Source organism: Cyanidioschyzon merolae, chromosome 13 (assembly GCF_000091205.1).
Source record: "Cyanidioschyzon merolae strain 10D DNA, chromosome 13, complete genome".
Lineage (NCBI taxonomy): Eukaryota > Rhodophyta > Bangiophyceae > Cyanidiales > Cyanidiaceae > Cyanidioschyzon > Cyanidioschyzon merolae.
The window spans coordinates 839,906-857,023 of NC_010139.1; the positions used below are offsets into that span (position 1 = coordinate 839,906).

The following is a 17,118-nucleotide window of genomic DNA, read 5'->3' on the forward strand; positions in this document are numbered from 1 at the left end:
TAGTCAATGGCTGCACGAAAGACGACACTGCGACGACATGGTAGTCGAAGCCTGTCTTCCCAAACATATCAAGGATCCCTACAAGCAAAAGATGCGAGAGGCCATCAGAAGCCGTATCCATTCGTACTCCAGGTAGGTTCATAAGGTTTCTGGAGGACTGAATCATATGTTGAGGGAGATATACGATGACGTTACGGACACCAAACCGGTCGAGGTTCCGGAAGAATTTTTCGACAAGACCTTTATTCGTCACCTGATGGTTAGAACAGGAGAAACGTCGGGGGGAAATGATGGAGTGCATGCACTCCACGAAAACTACGCAGAATACCACTCCAATGGTACTCGATACAGCGTTCACCCGTGTATTTACGAATACGGGGCGAAGAAGTACCTCACGAACCTGAAGAACCATATGACGATGAACCTCGAACGTTTCATGATACGCACCGTGTTTGCACTTTATCCGGGCCTGTCTTGCAATAGGATATGGGGCATCATCGAAATCATCTCGAACGATCGTCAACATGAAGATGAGATCGAATTCGTCGACAAGAAGACATCACGCAGGAGAAAGAATGAGGATTCTGTAATCCGTACGGTTATGCAAGAGCACCGTGCGGTACTGGGCTGGCGAATCCAACAGACAAGATATCAGAGTTGAAAAAAGATAAGGAAAGATACTATCGCCTCGTCCCGCGCCATGTTGTGTTTCTGGACCGAGAACTCGAACGCAAGGCAGAGGTGAAGCTGGGTGAGGAAAACAATGAAGAGTGGGAGAAACGGAATGCAGTCCTAATGGCGAAGCGCTTCAACGTGGTTCCAATGTGCAAGATCAAGTCACATTTTATGACTATCGACTTCGGCGTCCTTTACGGCATAATGAAGGAGATCAGTCCGGAGTTCAATGTTAGTAGGGAGGAACTCTCCGGTGAAAACCGGGATACGTACAGTAAGAAGAATATCTTCTATTTCAAACGTCTCAAAGTGAGCAAACAAAAGGTATTTGCTGGGTTGATCGAAATCGATGGAGTAGTCATGTGTGTACACTATCGGCGGTTGACGAAAGATCGTCCAGTCCCGCCCTCTGCTGCGCCCTCGACGAAGCATGAAGAAAACGAACAAGCGGATCCTGCGACCGAGAAAGTGCGAGGTACCGACTTTGACGTTGGCACGGACCCCGGCAACGCAAATATCATAAGCATCGCAGAACCCAAGCGTGCCGTGCGGAAGATGGTATTGACGGTAAATTACGTCGGAAAGGCATGCGTCTTTTGACATCCTCGAGAGCAAGATACTATCGAGAATCGGGAATCATGAATGCGAAGAACAAATTCGACAAATAGAATTCAGGAATGAAAGAACACCTGGAAGCTTTGAGCGAGGTGACAAGCCGAGGAGCGGACTTTGAAGCTTTTCTGAAATTCGTGGAAGTTCGCGTTGCTCATTGGGATGCGCTATGGAAAGAGTACACCAAGCCCAGTTGGGCTCGTCTGCGTATGAATCTATACGGTGGGAGGCAGCGGGCGATCGCGAACTTTTTCAATCAGTTGAGCGCCTTGAAGGAGAATGAAAGTCAGAAGCTTGTTGTAGCATACGGAGCAGGGCGCTGGAAGACCCAAAAGGGGTGTATGCCAGCTCCGACGACGAGGGTGAACAAGGAGTGCGCAAGGCGTTTCATTACGATACCCGTAGATGAGTTCCGAACATCGTATACACACCATGAACTGGGGTGTACATTTCAAAGAGTGGAGCTGGAAAAGTGTCAATGGAGCCCTGAGGAAATCGCAAAGTACGGACTGCTGACGGAGGAGCAAAGGGAAAGGAGGGCAAAAGTTCAAGGGCTACTCGCACTGGTGAGTACAACCAGTGACGGCAAGAAACGTATGGAGTTTGTGAACCGAGATTTTAACGCCGCTCTCCATATACGGAGATGTGCGGTGCTGGAGGAAAACCCCCAGAGTAGACAAGAGGGAATTTTGATGGAGAACCTCTCAAGTCGAACTATATGAGAAAAAATTGGAAGCAGTAGTAGGTGGCCGGTCCAAAAAAACTGGGAGGCGTCTGCACGTCAGTTGGAGACGTTTTGTCTAGGGCGCGTTCACCGCCACTACTGTACACCGTTGGCGTCGTTCGAGTGCGAAAGGCGTTTGCAGTTGGCTTCGTCACGCATCCATACATATTTGCATGTACAGTATACGTACGCGAGCAAGGAGACAGAAATGAGCGCTGCTGTGTACTTGTATACATCCGATAACGCTTTAACGCATGCATGTATTTGCATGTAGAAGTATATGCAGGCAGGCAATGATGTAGATATGCATCCATGCTTTCAAGCATGGGCTTACATGCGATTCTTGTATATACCGCAGATCCCAGGCGAAGCGATGCCTTTCCGTGAGGTTCTCTAAGACGTCAAGCCGCGCGATCCCCGTGCATCACAGCTGTTCCTACGTGGCATGAGAATACCGTCGAATAGGGGTCTATTTTCGTTCTTCTTTCGTATCATGTGCGAATGAATAATACCTCGTCTTTCTGTGATGCTTTTGAGAAAAGAACGTGCAGCAATACTGAAACAGAAGGCACGCGCATGCCGCACGCCAAACCGTCAACTTTTCTCAGTACCCTGGTTTCCCGATATGACTTTATGATTCGATTCACAGAGATGGAGCTCTGTGTCGAGCGTCAGCGCCAACGTTGGGCAACCGGATCACACTCGAGAATTATCACTGCTCACGTGATCTCGTATGCTCCCACAGGAGATAGCGTTGCCGGCGTCGCTTCTGAGGACGAACGTGTTCGGCTGGATTCCCAGCCCAGAGGTTCCACAGTTACCGGGTTGTAGAGACTCTCCGGTTTCTGCCGCGTACCTAGACGCCATCCAAGCCAAAAAATTGCCACGCATCCGAGAAAAACTAGCACGCCGCTGAGTACACCTAGGATGAACACTACACCCCATTTGCGCCGAGCGGTATCCCTGGCTATATAGTCGGGTGTGTTCGTCACCGTAAGCCAGTCGTTCTTAGACGGCCGACAAGCTTCCGCACGGATCTCGCTCGAACGTGCAGACGAGGATCGTTTTGAGACAAGCTCCATGAATCGTCTTAGTGTACATATCGGTTCACAGCCCGGGAGCTCGAATACCTCCCAATTATACCGCACGACGACGTACCACTTGTCCAGCGCCTCCCGAGGCATGAAATCATCGGAGCGTTGCTGCATTTGGGGCAGTTGTTGCTCTCGTTGTCGTTGTGCATTTGGTGCGGTACGTATATCGGATGTGCTTATGGCTGCGCTTCCCGCTTTAAGAATGCCATTCGGAGGCTGCTTGTGAAGCTCACGAAGCTCCACGATAATCGTGGAACCGAACGGCGGTGCTCGTTCAGGATGCATACCGAGCACTGCCAGCAGGGCTGCCAATGTCGTGTCGTGCCCAGAGAAGAGCACGAACTTCTCCGTTCGAAGGCCAGCGATTTTCGTCCGCAGCAAGTTCAGTATATGGAGTGCCAAGGGACCACCCGTCAGATTCGCGGCTTCCGCGCTCCGGTAAAGGTCCGCAAAGCAGAATCCATAGAGGGTTCGAACTCGTTCGCGGACCGAGTGATTCACCTCGGGAGGCAGCTCGATACCCTGCGCTGCATCGCATTCCCATACATCATAGGCAGTCGCAACATCGTCCAGCGTGGCTGGTCGACCTAGCCCCATAATATTTCTGCCGAGGTATTCCAGCCACAGCTGATTCGCGGCCTCAAGCTCCCTCCAGGCCCCTGATAGACGCGTTTGCATCTTGAGTTCCTGCCAGCGAGCGCACCCTACACCAGGCAGCATCATAATATCTTGAGACGTCTCTATGGTGTGCACAGGTACTGGCTGGTACTGCACCCTTGTATCTGATGTGTTGGTATAAAAGAGCCCCAGGAGTTGATTCGTAGCCGAAACCAGGGCCCGATCGATATCACTACTGCGCACATGCACGTCCACCACGTTGTAGCGCACCGGCAAGAAACCGTCATAAACATAGCGGAGTATCCTACCTAGTTCAAACTGCTGATGGATACCGATCGGGGTGAGCTGGCCGATCCCCTCGGGCCACTTGTGGTATGGCAACGGGTCACGTGGGTATGTCCCGAGCGGAACGCGGGCGCCGTGTCGACAAACCTCAATAATCATGATCAAAGAGGTGTTCTGGTTAGCCGCCAGCACCTCCTCGCGTACCCTGTGTGCCCAGAGCGGGGGCCAGGACTCCACACGCCGCGATGCGAGTCGTTCCAGGGGGTCGGCTCCGACAAGTCGTCCACTCGATCGACTGCGTGTACTGTTGGCGGTGAGCACTGCTTCCAAGCTGCTCCGAACGTCCAAGTCACTCAGGGCTCGCTGTCTGCCTTTCGGGTTACTGCTATTTGGAGACTCGTCTCCAGTGGGTAACCTCACGAGGGGCCCCGTCCTTCCGAACTCGCCAACGAGCAGCACCAACAGTACACCGAGAGCCAGTAGTCTGAGCGTCATCGGACCGTGCTAGCGAAAGCAGAGCGTCCTAGAGACGACTCCACAGCGCTTCACCGTGTACTGAGTGTCGAGCCTACAGGCCACTTGAACTGTAGTGTTCACGTGGCTTCTCCGTTTTGCCGCATCGTCCGGCACCGCCCCGGAATAGGCATTGCTGCAAACGGTACGTCGTTTCACGAGCACTTGGGCGTTCGTTGGATATCGTCGGAGCTTGCCAGCGTGTTCAGGCGCATCTAGTTCCAGCCAAGCGCTGGGTGAGCGTAAGGTACGCCCTGCGCTTTACCCGCTCGCCGTACGCTGTTCCATGGTGCTTCTACACATTATCGACGGAGACGCAGCCCCAGAGGTCGGGCCTGCAACAGAGCGACGACGAAAAGCGAACACCGCAAAGCGAGCAAAGCGACGACAGTCGAAGGATCACCCCGCACCACTAGAGGCTGTTGGTGATCCAGAGAAGCGTGCAACGTCCGGAAGTGCACTGGAGGCACGGAGCAATGCACGAACTCCGAGAGCAACCGCGGTTGTCGCCTCGTGCACAGAAGTTTCTCGCCAGAGCGCCATAGCAACTGTTGAACAGCAGCCTTCTGCCCTGCACTCGGGTGCGCTCGGTTTAGACTCTGATTCTCATGCACGAACGCCGACTGGACTTACTGCACCAGGTACAGGTGTCGAGCCTCACTCTGATCAAGAGCGTTTGCACGCTACGATATCATCGAAGGGCGCTCCAAGCGCAACTGGACCGCTAGGTGTTGCCTCATTGGCAGCATTCGTCGGGGCAACTTGTCGAGGCAAAGGAACTCGAGCGGGCACAGCGGTTTGCATCGGGACCGAGCGAAAATCCGCACGAAGGCATCGGAATACCGCCGGAACCTCGGGCGATGGTACCGTATTGACCACCAATGCTCATACCACTGCACGAAAGCCGAAGCAATCTACCAGTTTGAACCGATCCCCGCCACAGAAGGTTGATGGAAACGAGTCGAAATGCGCTGCTGTTTTGGCATCAGGTACCGAAGGTCTTGCGGTTCAGGAGCACGCGCGGCACAACCATTCACAGGGTGTCTCGCTTGCACAAGTAGAGTTCCGAGCGCTTCCGCTCGATCCTTCGCTGTGCTATCACGTCCAGCATCGACTTGGCTGGCAACAGCCAACCAGGATTCAACAACGGGCAATTGATGCGCTGCAAAGTTCAGTGCAGAGGTCCAGTGATCGGCCTACGTTGCCTTTATGGAGTATTCGCGCGCACACCGGTACCGGTAAGACCGCAGCATACCTGTTACCAATAATTCACTGGATGCTACAAAAGCACCCACGAATGGAACGCTCTTATGGAACGGTTGCCGTTGTTCTGGCTCCGACGCGGGAGCTCTGCGTCCAAATCGAGGACATGGCTCGTGCGTTCCTGCGCCCATATCACTGGCTTGTCGCTTCAGCGTTTGTCGGCGGTGAGAAACGCAAATCTGAAAAAGCACGTCTGCGTCACGGTACGAATCTGGTTATCGGCACACCGGGTCGATTGTGGGACCATCTCCAGCAGACCTCCAGTTGGCATTTGGAGCATTGCGAGTGGTTCATACTCGATGAGGCGGATCGGATGCTCGATCTAGGCATGGCAGATACCGTTCGATCTGTGTGGACTGAAGTCTTGCAGCGACATCGCAGCGGTAATGCGACGCGATCCGCAACTGCTCTCAATGGGACGAGCGTCCCGGTGGGTCCGTTACGAACCGTGTTTGTATCTGCTACGATGCGTTCAGAGCATGTGGAAAAGCTCTGCGAGATATGCGCTCTCGATAAGCTCGCTGACGGAGGTAACGCTCCAGCAGCGACAATGCAGTGCATCGACGACGACGATGCTGCTGCTGCTGCTGCTTCTACTACAGCGGATACGCGTCATCGTGCTGCAGTCGCAGTCGATGCTCATGCGGTTCATGAACGCACGGGTCATGGCGATTGCGAGCAAGCAATAGAGCGCGGGGATGAGACGCGCCTGCTCGTGCATGCGGCCTCGAACTTGTACTCTAGAGCACGGCGGAGCACGCAGCTCGACGCCTTACCCGGAGACCTGTCCAGCAGTCCTATCCTGCATTGCTTCCGCCTGGTGCCGACACGCTACCGCCTTGCTGAACTGGCCTGCGTCCTGCACGCTTTCGGCAACGGCGTCCTTCAGCGGGCCCTGGGTCCTTTGCTACCTTGCACGGACGAGTTCATTCGACCCGAATCAAGGAAAGCGCTGGTATTCGCATCGACGTGCGCGTCAGTGGACTTTCTTTACGAACTCTTCCGACAACTGGGGAAGAGGCAAGAGCCGCTGTTACCAGAGGAGCAGGCTGAAGTATCCCCACCAGAGCCAGTTCTCAATTCGAACGGTTCCGCCTATTCAACAGGTCTTCAATGTCAGCTCTTTCGCATTCATGGAAGTATGACGCAGACGGAGCGTATCCGAACTTTTCGTGCTTTCCGAAAAATGCTTTCAACGCCTTGTCTTCTGTTTTGCACCGATGTTGCAGCGCGTGGTCTGGACATTGCGGATCTCTCGCTCTCCGTACACTACGATCCACCGACTAGCGACGGCGACCAGGAATACTGGCACCGCGTCGGTCGCACGAGCCGTATGGGTTCGGTGGGCGCTTCTGTGGTCATCCTCCAAGAACACGAGTCCGGTTACCTTTCATGGATGGCATCCAGGTACGGCTTCGAGTGGCGATCGCTTCCCTGCCTCGCACAACAGGTGCAAGCACGTGACGGCATTCGTTCGATGTCGGGCTCCAGGGAGGCTGGTGGTGCATTTGGCGAGGCTCACCACAGCGTCCGAGCTGAGACCTATGCCGCCCATCAGTCGTTCCTACAGGAAATTCGGTACCTGGTGGAGACTGTGCCCTCTCTGGAGCCACTCGCTAGAAAAGCTTTTTCAAGTTACGTGAGGAGCTATCGAACCCATTCCCGGGATATGCGGCACATCTTCGATGCTCGCTGCCTTCATTTGGGCCTTTTGGCGGATAGTTTTGGTTTACGTGTCGTGCCTCGGTTTGCAGGTGCAGACCACGAGCCTCCATTGACCAGGATGCCGTCGCGGAGCACACGTGCGCTGCCCAGGAAACGCGCTCCGGTTTCGAACGCACTTGTAGAACGCTCCGCAGCTAGGCAGAGGCGACGTCCGAGCGACCAGCTGCTTTCGACGACCATCGATCGACGGAGCGAGTTTTTGGCTTAGACGCGGCTGTTACGTTTGGATGAGGGATCTTTCGGTGCGCTCGGTCCTGAACATCCCACTTGATATACTGTGCCGTGCACTGCGTTTCGGGCTCGGGGACATCTCGCCGTTTGTGGATCGATGAGAATGGCGGCTTTTTGTGCGACGAATTGACGCAGTTTCTTTTTGTTTTCCGAGCCTCGGACGAAAGGTTTTCAGTGCCTTTGTGACCGATTCGAGTAGTGTATGGAGAGCGTTTTGCTTCTCAAATCGTGCACTGTTCAGAACTTGTACAGCAACTTGGTATGGGCTACCTTGGTCAGATTTGTTTGCAGGGAACATAGAGCGTGCGGGCGTTTCATCGTTGTAGCAAGCAGGAATCTCAGGAGATTTCCCGAGACGCGTGAATACTTTGTATGATTGCCGAAGGTACCCGAGTCCGTCTATATTTGTGTGTGCACACTGGAATGCATCCATGTTCATGGTTTTTAACGACTAATCTGCTGAAATGCTCGTAGACGCGCATCTGCGTATTCGCATTTGCATATTCTGGACCGCATGTGTGCAGGCGTGTGTGCATCACAGGTGCCTCGCAAAGACAACGTCTAAAAAATGAGAGAGCACCGCGCTTCGTGGCTTGTTGGTGTCGGTACACGCTGCTCTACGCTGCTGATTCACGTGAAAGGATGGTGTGGAGTTGCAAGGCAGTCTGCAGACTGCAGCCGCTGGTTCCGTGGAAAAGGCCTCTCTAGGTTCAAGCTGGATATCTGTTCTCTATTTCAACAGTATGACACGCACAGCAATGCTGCTACCTGCCTGCATTGTGTGCTCCTATTATGGGGTATTCTTTGGCGCTGCGCTGATCGATTTATGATGGATCTCATTCCATGGGTATGGCGCAGATATCTTTCATGAATAGATATGCAGAACGCTCTGGCGGATGTGGAAGACCACTGGAATGCAAACACCGTTGCCTCTTACCACAAGCGTATATCCACTTTCAGCGATCACAGGTTCAGGAATCAGGAATGGGCTGCGGAGAAGCGGCTTTGGATTCTTGACCCGTCCCCCGTAGTGTCCCGCCTAGGGCGACCTCGCCAGAGCCGCCCGAGTACGCGTCCACAGCGCACAACTGCGGCAGCGGTACAGGCTTGTTCGCGAGCGTCAGACAACCGCCTATCCAGGGAGCAAGTCTGGTACGGCACGATTTGCGAACTTGAACAGCTCAGTGAACCGGTGGAAGAGAGCGTGCCAGTGCTCATGGGCCAAGGTGCTGCGGATGCCTTTGCTTTCTCCAGCCTGTCTTGCGTGCTCGCTAGTATTTCTCGAGTCACCGTAGCCGGTTGTAGAAAAATGACTAGGAACGGGTTATAGGTTAGGTAAAGCATGTTGCCCTTATCTTGGAAGATTCTAATCTTGTAGAATGTCTTCCTCAGTGTGCAAGGATGTGTGAGAGTTCAGAACCGATGTCGATGGTGCCGAAATGTACACGAAACGAGACTTGTGGCTTTATTTTGTAGTACATGCACGTCGACGTGAAGTAGAAGGAATTCACTGAGCTCATTCGGGCGTACGCGCTCAAGTCTGGGCCTCGTCCATCTCTCACTGGCTCCACCACCCTTTGCAGGCTTTCTCTGTGCGGCTGCCTCTTGATCCTCTCTGATGGCTCCGGGCTGTCGATACGTCGGTCTCTCCTGCAGATCCAACTCCGTGACTAGCAGTCAAAGCGAACTGGTGGCAGTGTTGATGGAGATTTTTTCACCGCATTCGGCAGTTTCCTACGTCACTCTTGAACAGATGATCTTGGTGAGCTCTACGTCGCTCGCCGTATTCCTCCTCATTACGAGCAGCCTAGGTGCACCATTCGCAGCGGTAACCCATGGATGAGGTCAGGAGTTCCTATACACTCACCACACTCGCTCTTTTCGTATCCCGATCTTTGGCACGTACACGCTTGCTTCACTGCTCACTGCGTGTCCTTGATGGATACAAGAGGCTGTTTCTGGAAGCCATTCCCGGTTTCTGCGCTCAACGACGTATCCTGGGATCGTGGGCACCTTCTGAAACATCCCATCGGCGAGTACGCTTTCTCTAGAACCATCAAGTGCATGCTGTTCCATTTGACAGAGCGTATGTGGAACGCGATGTTGTCCATGAAAAAAACAGCAACTGCAGGGAAAATCCAGACTGGAGATCATGTCGATCATTTTCGATCCGTCGACGCATATTTCCTGCAATGCGCTGATGCACTCGAAACTGTAAACGATCGCACCGAAGGCTTCCGTCAGAGTCCAACATTTTTTTCCATGCCAACCTGGTAGACTGTTACACATATTCGCATATCCCATTGCAATAGCCATGCTGGTGTTGAATGCCGTTCCGTCGATCGCCATATAGAGTAAACTGGATTTGCTCTTCAAACAAACTAGGATAGTTGACGTTTCGATCCCAGTGACGCTTTGGCAATACCTGGTGAACAAGTCGCCAAATGACTCTACCAGGTAGTTTCCGTAAACAATCCAGCGCTGCAACTGGGTTCGCGCACAAGTTGCCAAGAACCAGAGAGATCGAATCCTTGAACAACGTTTGAACTGATCAATAGTCACACCAAGAATGGAGAAGATCAGATATTCGTCCTTATGAACTGAATGGTGATATCGCGTATTCTGCGAACCCTTGTTTGCGGCTGTCGCGAAGCACCTTCACGCAGGTGTCGTAACGAGCTCCGACGGCAAAGCGCTACCGGACCCACTCCAGAAAGACGTACAATCATCCTAAAACGACATAGGAATCAGTAAGCCCTCATCGCTGCACCTCGAATACCCAGGTCCTGCATAAAAACACAGTTCGGAGAGAAGCGTGCGCGACTAGTCCAGTGTTCCGTGGATATCGGACACGACTGCGCTGCGACTGTTGGCGCTTGTGCGAACTTTAGACAAGTTTTCTGGTGACGTTCTCTTGGGGACGCTCTGAACACTATAGACGTCGCCGCTACCATAGCGTACATAAGCTACACCCCGCATCGGGACGCTGTCTTGCTTTCGTGTGCGTGTGAACGGCACTGCAGAAACCTGAGCAGCACCCGGTGCCACAGGTCGGTGCGAAGCTTCCGGGCGAGTCGGGTTCCAAGGCCCGCACCCGAAACTCCGAGTTACCAGCGGGGTTCACTTGATCGGTTGTGACCCTTCGCGTCCGCGCCCTGGCGGACGGGCATGCACGAGTACAGGTTTAGACTCGCAAATGGACTCACTTGTCACTGGAGCACACGCCGAGTCTGAACAAACCAAAAGCTTTCCAGACTCGACTTTGAAGAGCGTCCCGGACCGGTACAACCTCCCAGGGGATAGTGGCGATGCGAAGAAGCAGCGTCGTTTGCTTCAGTTTTCGTTCTTTCGTCCAGACAGACTCCAGCCGGAGGTGGACACGCTCACCGAGGCACTCGTGCCTCTGGACGTCGTCGATGAGCCAGACCCACCGGTTGTCTGTGCCATCGGCTGGCTCTGCACTCGAGAGGAAGACGAGATCGCTAGCGCAGTCGAGCGTCTAGCCGTTGAAGGCCGCCTCGCAGAGTACTATGGTACAACGGACTTGGCCGAGGCTGTCGATAGGGCGCTCTCCCGCGCTCAGCAAGGTGCTGTAGCGGCAAGTTCGACGCGGAACCGGATGCCTGTCCTCAAGGGAACTCCGATTGGACCGATACGCTCCTGGTGTATCCAGTTTGGCATCGAACCACGCATCTACGTGGAGACGGATGACGCCTGGTACCACGTGGTGTATTACGGAGCATCCCCAGAGTACGCTCCGTTGTTTGAGTCAGCGCGCTCAAAGTTCGAGATCGCTGTGCGAGCAGATCTACTTTGTGCGAAAAACCCCGGCGTGCGGCTACGACCTGCTGTGGATCTTACGTATGGATACGTGACGTTTGCCTTGACCTTGCCTTTTGCAGGGATGCGTTCATATACCGAGGAGCATGTCCATGAAGTGGCTCCTTTCCTGCTCGAGCAAGCAGCGGAGCTCGATAGTTATTTACCTGAATCACATTTCCTCTCCGTGCTTGCCCGCCGGGCACCAATCGGTGGAGCACCCTCGCAGTCGCTTTCAGCAGACGCGCTACCGAACGAGAAGCGCCGACATTTCATGTATCACCTCCGACATCTGTTGGCAGAGATATGCCGACGGAGCGATGCCCGGGAGCTTCGTGAACTCACCAATCCTCAAAAGTATCCAGGATATGAGCAGGCAGTGCCTGTGCCTTTGGATCTGAACCTGATCATGCATCGTTTGCATACTGCGGAAGGATATACCGCAGACGATCCGGCGGCTGTTGTGCGGGATGTTCGCCAGGTTTTCCACAACTGTCGGCTTTTTCTGCAGGTCTCCGATAAGGAGTCGCAAAAGATACTGGTGCGGGCGACTCGGGTTGAACACTTTTTCGACGAACGACTGCTGCAGCTTGAGCTTGCGCTGCGAGATGGCTCGCTTCCACCGGCAGTCGGCCAGCTCGGCGCGTCTCTGGATGCATCAACAGTAGCGTATGATCACGCGCTCACGTACGAGGGCGACGGAAACGGGCAACAACACGCAGCAGCTGGGTCGGAAGGGGCACGAACGCCTGATGCAGCCGATATTTCGGGCCCCGAGTGGTCGCACCAACTTGCAGATACCGGTTCGGTGGAGGCATTGCGGGGCAAACGCACGGCGAAGCGTCGACGGCCGTCGGAGCAGTCGGCCGGCAAGGGCATCGGCAACGGCCGCGACCCCTTGTCCGCTGTTGTAGATCCCGTCACTGAAGGCACCGCTTCCAAGCCGAACGAAGATGCTCGTAGCGGTATACGTGGGAACAGTGGAGTTGCTGCTGCTGCTGCTGGTGCTGCTGTTGCTACACTTCCCAAACCGGTCTGCGCATATCCGATCTGCACACACGAACCGCGCCGTGGTTCAAAGTACTGTTCGGACGAATGTGGGTGCGCTGTGGCTGTACTCCGTCTGGCGGAATCTGTAGAGACATTGCCGCGAGCTGCTCGTAAAGCCCTCCTGGCTGCAGAGGTGGTGGTTCGGGGCTTTGCGGCCGCCGGAAAAGAGGCGCAACGAGCTGCAGAATTGCTGCTCCGAGAGCAAGAGAAGCGAGAACAGGAGGCACAAACAGCGCATGCGTCGCAGGACGCTCCGCAAAACGATCGAGGTATGCCTCCAGAGTTCCGACCACCACCTCCACTTGCAGCGACTGCATCGGCTGCGGAAAAAGCAGCCTATGCGAGTTTGAATGGCGTTATCGAAGAAGCGACCAAGCTGCACTGCCAGCTGAAGCGCGTGGACGCGCAGATTGCGGAAACCAGCGTCCTTGTGGCTGCGGCTCCCGAGGGTTACTGCGGGTTTGGTGGATACTGTCAGTGGTCGTGGCGTGGAGGTCAGCGACCTAGCCCAATTGCTGCAGGGCTGCGTACTGCAGATGCACCCGAGACTGGATCGGAAAACGTGCAGTCTCGACCGTGTCCAATTCATGGAAATTGGCGAGTGAACAAGCCGCTTGAGTATCACCGGGAGCGCCAGCATGTTATATCGCGCCTTCAGGACCTCAGTGTCATGTATCGCCGACTCTGGGAGCACCTGAAGCTAGGAATCCCGCATCAGAGCGAATCCATGGAAACGAATGGCTAGTGGAAGCGAACGCTGAACACCGGCTGTCTGTGCAACTGCTAGCTGTTTGCAGACGCGTATAGCACAAGATCGCGAGGCATGTGAACGTCTCGACGTCGACCGGAGTTGATTCCCTAGCAAACCGAAAGCGGAGCTCGAAATGCTTGATACGATGTACGCTCTCAGTGTCGATCTCGTATGCATCTCGAGCACCCACACGTACCGCTCGTGTACGCGTAAGCTGGGCAATCGCTCCACGAGTAGCCATGCACGAGGCTCTGTACCTTCTATTCTTGATGTTACCGCGGTTCGCGGCAATCCGGAACGTCTGGCTTTCGAAGTTTTTTCAAATGCGCGTCCTCATCCTAGACTTTGAGGTCATCGTCCGCTGAGTAGAAGCGTCTCTAAACAGCACATCTCTAGAACAACAGCACGCAGGATTTTAGCATGGACGACACTATGTAATATACAGAGCACCTGCTAGACGAGCAGAACATGTTTGGTTTGACGCATTCGGAGTTGTGTGATGTTTGGAGCGCTGTCGCGTGACCCAAGTCGAGTTTGTCGGGCGCAGCGTGCGTCAGACTTGCGCGACGAGCTGACTACTCTGTGGACTCGCTTGCACCAGGTATTTCGCCGAATTCGCTGGGCAGCGCTCGTCACCAGATCCAGTGCCGATACGCTACGAACACGAACGAGTCCTTGGACACATCTAGGTTACGGGGTAGGTGCCGAAGTTGGCGATCACACTGCCAACGGTATTAGCGCTCCCGTAACTTACATATGCGCGGTTCAGGCAGCCGACTCGGTGCGAGTCTGACTATTGGAACCCGAAGCCTGCACTGGAGGGCAGACCAAACGAATTCCGTTGAGCAGCAGCCTCTCTTGACTTGGGCGTGTGCTGGTGGCAGCCCTGTTTTAATGTTATATGGCGTTACTTGCGCTGCAGCGATACATTCGCGCCTCATTCCAACGGAATCGTACCGTGCTCGAACGCAGGTACAATGTACGTTTGTCCTAGTCAGATGGAACGGATGATCGAAGGTAAATCGAGCGATTACGCTGAATTTTGGGTCTATTCTCATGAGCATCAACACCAGCCTTTGTAGGCTTTTCTTTACGCGACTGCTTCCATTTCCATCACCATACGTAGAGCCTTGAATGCACTGGTATATCGATTCCCTCTAGTTTCATTATCAGCTGTCGAAGCATGTTGATACCAGCCTCCAAATTCCAAATATGCTTCTTTCTGATGTTTTCTACCTATTTCATGCACAGAAAGACGTTGCGATGAACGACGCGCTTACCATCCTCATTATCTTGGTTCGCAGTTTCGGTGCGTCCTTCGCACTAGTCAGATTTGGACGACGGTGAGATGTACCCATGTGTCTACCACAGCATTTCTTCTGAAGGATGTCCCTTGGTACATGGGCGCTTGATTCATCGATCAGTGCATGCGCTTCGTGGACACAGAAGGGTTTAGTTGAGAATATCCTCAGTTCTCCGCTAAAGGCGCCGCACCTAATGATCACTGATCTTTCCTGGGCAAACGTCTCGGATGCTGCTCTGTGCGCCACGTACGGAAGCGCAAGCTGTTTCATTCGACGGAGCTTTTGTAAAATCCGGTAATATACCTTAGGAAACAAGTCCCGGAAGGACATTATAGGCAGGAGAACAAGCCTCGAAATTCCGATTCGTCTGCACCCGCTTCGTGCGAAGCTCCGTCGCGCTCTCAAAAGGATGCAATTGCTGCGATGGCGACAGCTCGAGACCCAGACCCTTTTGCCTGCACACTGAGGAGACGGGAGCCTTAGGATGATACCCCCAAAAAGGTACTATGTAATTTTTAAATGACTATTTCTCGATCGCGACCGATAGAGAAGGATGCATGTTTGAAGGGATCTCGATTATGTGACGTGGCAAGTTCATCGAACTTTCGGCACCTGCTTTTGAACAAGTCTTCAAATCTCGAGGTACAGCTCCTTTTTGGGGTCAATCCTGCATCGCTAACTGCTCCACCCGCCTGCTCCCGTGGAACAGCAAGATCGGACGCTCGCAGAACGCATGATTTGAGCATGCTGCACGGAAGAAAAGTAGACGAATCGTGGCGCATACCTACGTATTAGAGAAAGGTATCGGATCGTCTTTTGCACCCTTCCTTGAATGCCTCGCGAATCATCTAGACGACACTGACGTAGCGAATTCCAACTCGAGAGCTTCGAATGAGCCACTCTGAATTGAAGGAAGAGCATTCTATAAATGCCAAGGAATCCGAAAGTCCTTATCGATGCGCTTCGAATGCCGAGGCTGTACACCCAGAAATAGTTTGGTCAAATATCGAAATACGGTAGCGGAGCTTGCTCGACGGAACACCACCTGGTCTGCGACGGGTGTAGAAATCAGCGCGAATGCCGTTGACGCATTTCCCAGGCGCGCAAAGCATCCCGCACGATCGATCATGGAGCGTATTGACGCTGCTCCGATGCCTAGAGTTATCGAACGAAACAACGAGTTGTCTGCGTCAAAAAGGCATCCGAAGGAAACGCAACCGAGATATTTTCAAGGCGTAAAACCGACGGAAAGCCTTCGGGGTTCACAGTGCAACGCTAGGCGCTTTCGGAAAAGCGATGGCACTCGTTTGATGCATCTCTCCGTCTCGACTCCAGTTCACGTTGGCTTCGGCGCTTGTTTGTTTCGCGGAGGCAGCTGGAGCGCCCGATGTTGCCCCCCGAACGCAGAGCACAGACGCTGGGCGTAACGTACATGCAACCAAGTCTTTTACCTAGAGAAATAGGGTCTGCATCTATAAGGTACATACACAGAGACGAATGCAAACAAATATCCTCCATTGGTGCATAGGAACAAATCTTTCAGAGGAATCTGGTTTCGCGTCCCTAGTTCCCAAAGGCGCCCAGCAGTTGCTCAACAGCAGGCTTGACACGTTTTTCATACCAGGACGGATCCGGACAGAGCTCCTGGATTTTGCGCGCCATTGCTTGCCAGCCGTCTTTAACACGGCTCAAATCCAGCCCAAGTTCATGGTAGAGCTCCAGTAGTAATGCAACGTTGCGTCGGTGCAAAAAGTCAACTGGCGGTGCATTCTCCTCCTGAGCCAGCACCGCATAACTCACAATGCGAAGCTGATCGCGCATGTCGTTGGCGAGCTGTTCCTCGATGGCTTCGGTGCGGCTCAGCGTTGCCAGATTTTTTCCCTCGTAGCATTCTTTCTTCACCCTTGCAGCCGCAATGCCAGCTTCGATGATCGCCTCCGCATTGGTCGTAATGACTGCCGCCACGTCAGCGCCCTGAAAACTCCTCCTACCACGATATGACTCAATCTCTTCGATAGGGACGAACATCAGCGCTGTATCATTTTTCCGGCAGGTGTTCGCGGCTTCTGTATGGAAGCCGTCACCACACCGAAGAAGCGACTTGTGACTGCGCAAAAACGCCCGCAGGGCCTGCGCACGCCTCGACATGTGATCCGTCTTTGGGACCGAAGTTGGAGCGGGCGCACCATTGTTCTGGGAAGCAGCACCAGCGCCGTCACGCGGGCCGGCACCCACCGGGAACGGTGGAGTTAATGTCGAGGTGATCTGCAGCGCCCGACAAGCACGCTTTGCGTTCGCCAACGAGCATGGGGAAACCCGCCGGAGCGACCTCCCGTGCGAGGAAAGCCAACGGCTACTCCAAACGAAGCCAGTCGACGCCTTCCTAACCAACGCTACACTTGAAGCCTTTCGATGTTTCGGTGAATAATGCAAAAAAATGTTTGTAAAAGCCAT

At 53.8% G+C, this 17,118-nt stretch overlaps 4 protein-coding genes and 1 non-coding gene across 5 annotated transcripts, besides 1 other annotated feature; 2 read left to right on the plus strand and 3 right to left on the minus strand.

The window, feature by feature from the left end:
* Window positions 1-2,150: part of a sequence feature (repetitive element) that runs on past the window's edge.
* A 580-nt stretch (window positions 2,151-2,730) lies between these two features.
* Window positions 2,731-4,503, minus strand: CYME_CMM328C (similar to acid phosphatase 2, lysosomal; the record flags this gene model as incomplete). The annotated part of the gene is made up of 1 exon (XM_005537125.1): window positions 2,731-4,503. One exon carries the CDS (start codon window positions 4,501-4,503, stop codon window positions 2,731-2,733), a length of 1,773 nt encoding a protein of 590 aa, XP_005537182.1.
* Window positions 4,504-4,807: 304 nt separating this feature from the next.
* CYME_CMM329C (similar to ATP-dependent RNA helicase) lies at window positions 4,808-7,717 on the plus strand (the record flags this gene model as incomplete). The annotated part of the gene is made up of 1 exon (XM_005537126.1): window positions 4,808-7,717. One exon carries the CDS (start codon window positions 4,808-4,810, stop codon window positions 7,715-7,717), a length of 2,910 nt encoding a protein of 969 aa, XP_005537183.1.
* Window positions 7,718-9,195: 1,478 nt separating this feature from the next.
* CYME_CMM330T lies at window positions 9,196-10,959 on the minus strand. Its single transcript, XR_002461460.1, has one exon. It is a non-coding gene; the product is annotated as a hypothetical transcript (transcript).
* On the plus strand, window positions 10,937-13,354 carry CYME_CMM331C (hypothetical protein; the record flags this gene model as incomplete). The annotated part of the gene is made up of 1 exon (XM_005537127.1): window positions 10,937-13,354. The coding sequence occupies one exon, from the start codon at window positions 10,937-10,939 to the stop codon at window positions 13,352-13,354; it is 2,418 nt and encodes an 805-aa protein (XP_005537184.1).
* A 2,873-nt stretch (window positions 13,355-16,227) lies between these two features.
* On the minus strand, window positions 16,228-17,118 carry CYME_CMM332C (hypothetical protein; the record flags this gene model as incomplete). The annotated part of the gene is made up of 1 exon (XM_005537128.1): window positions 16,228-17,118. One exon carries the CDS (start codon window positions 17,116-17,118, stop codon window positions 16,228-16,230), a length of 891 nt encoding a protein of 296 aa, XP_005537185.1.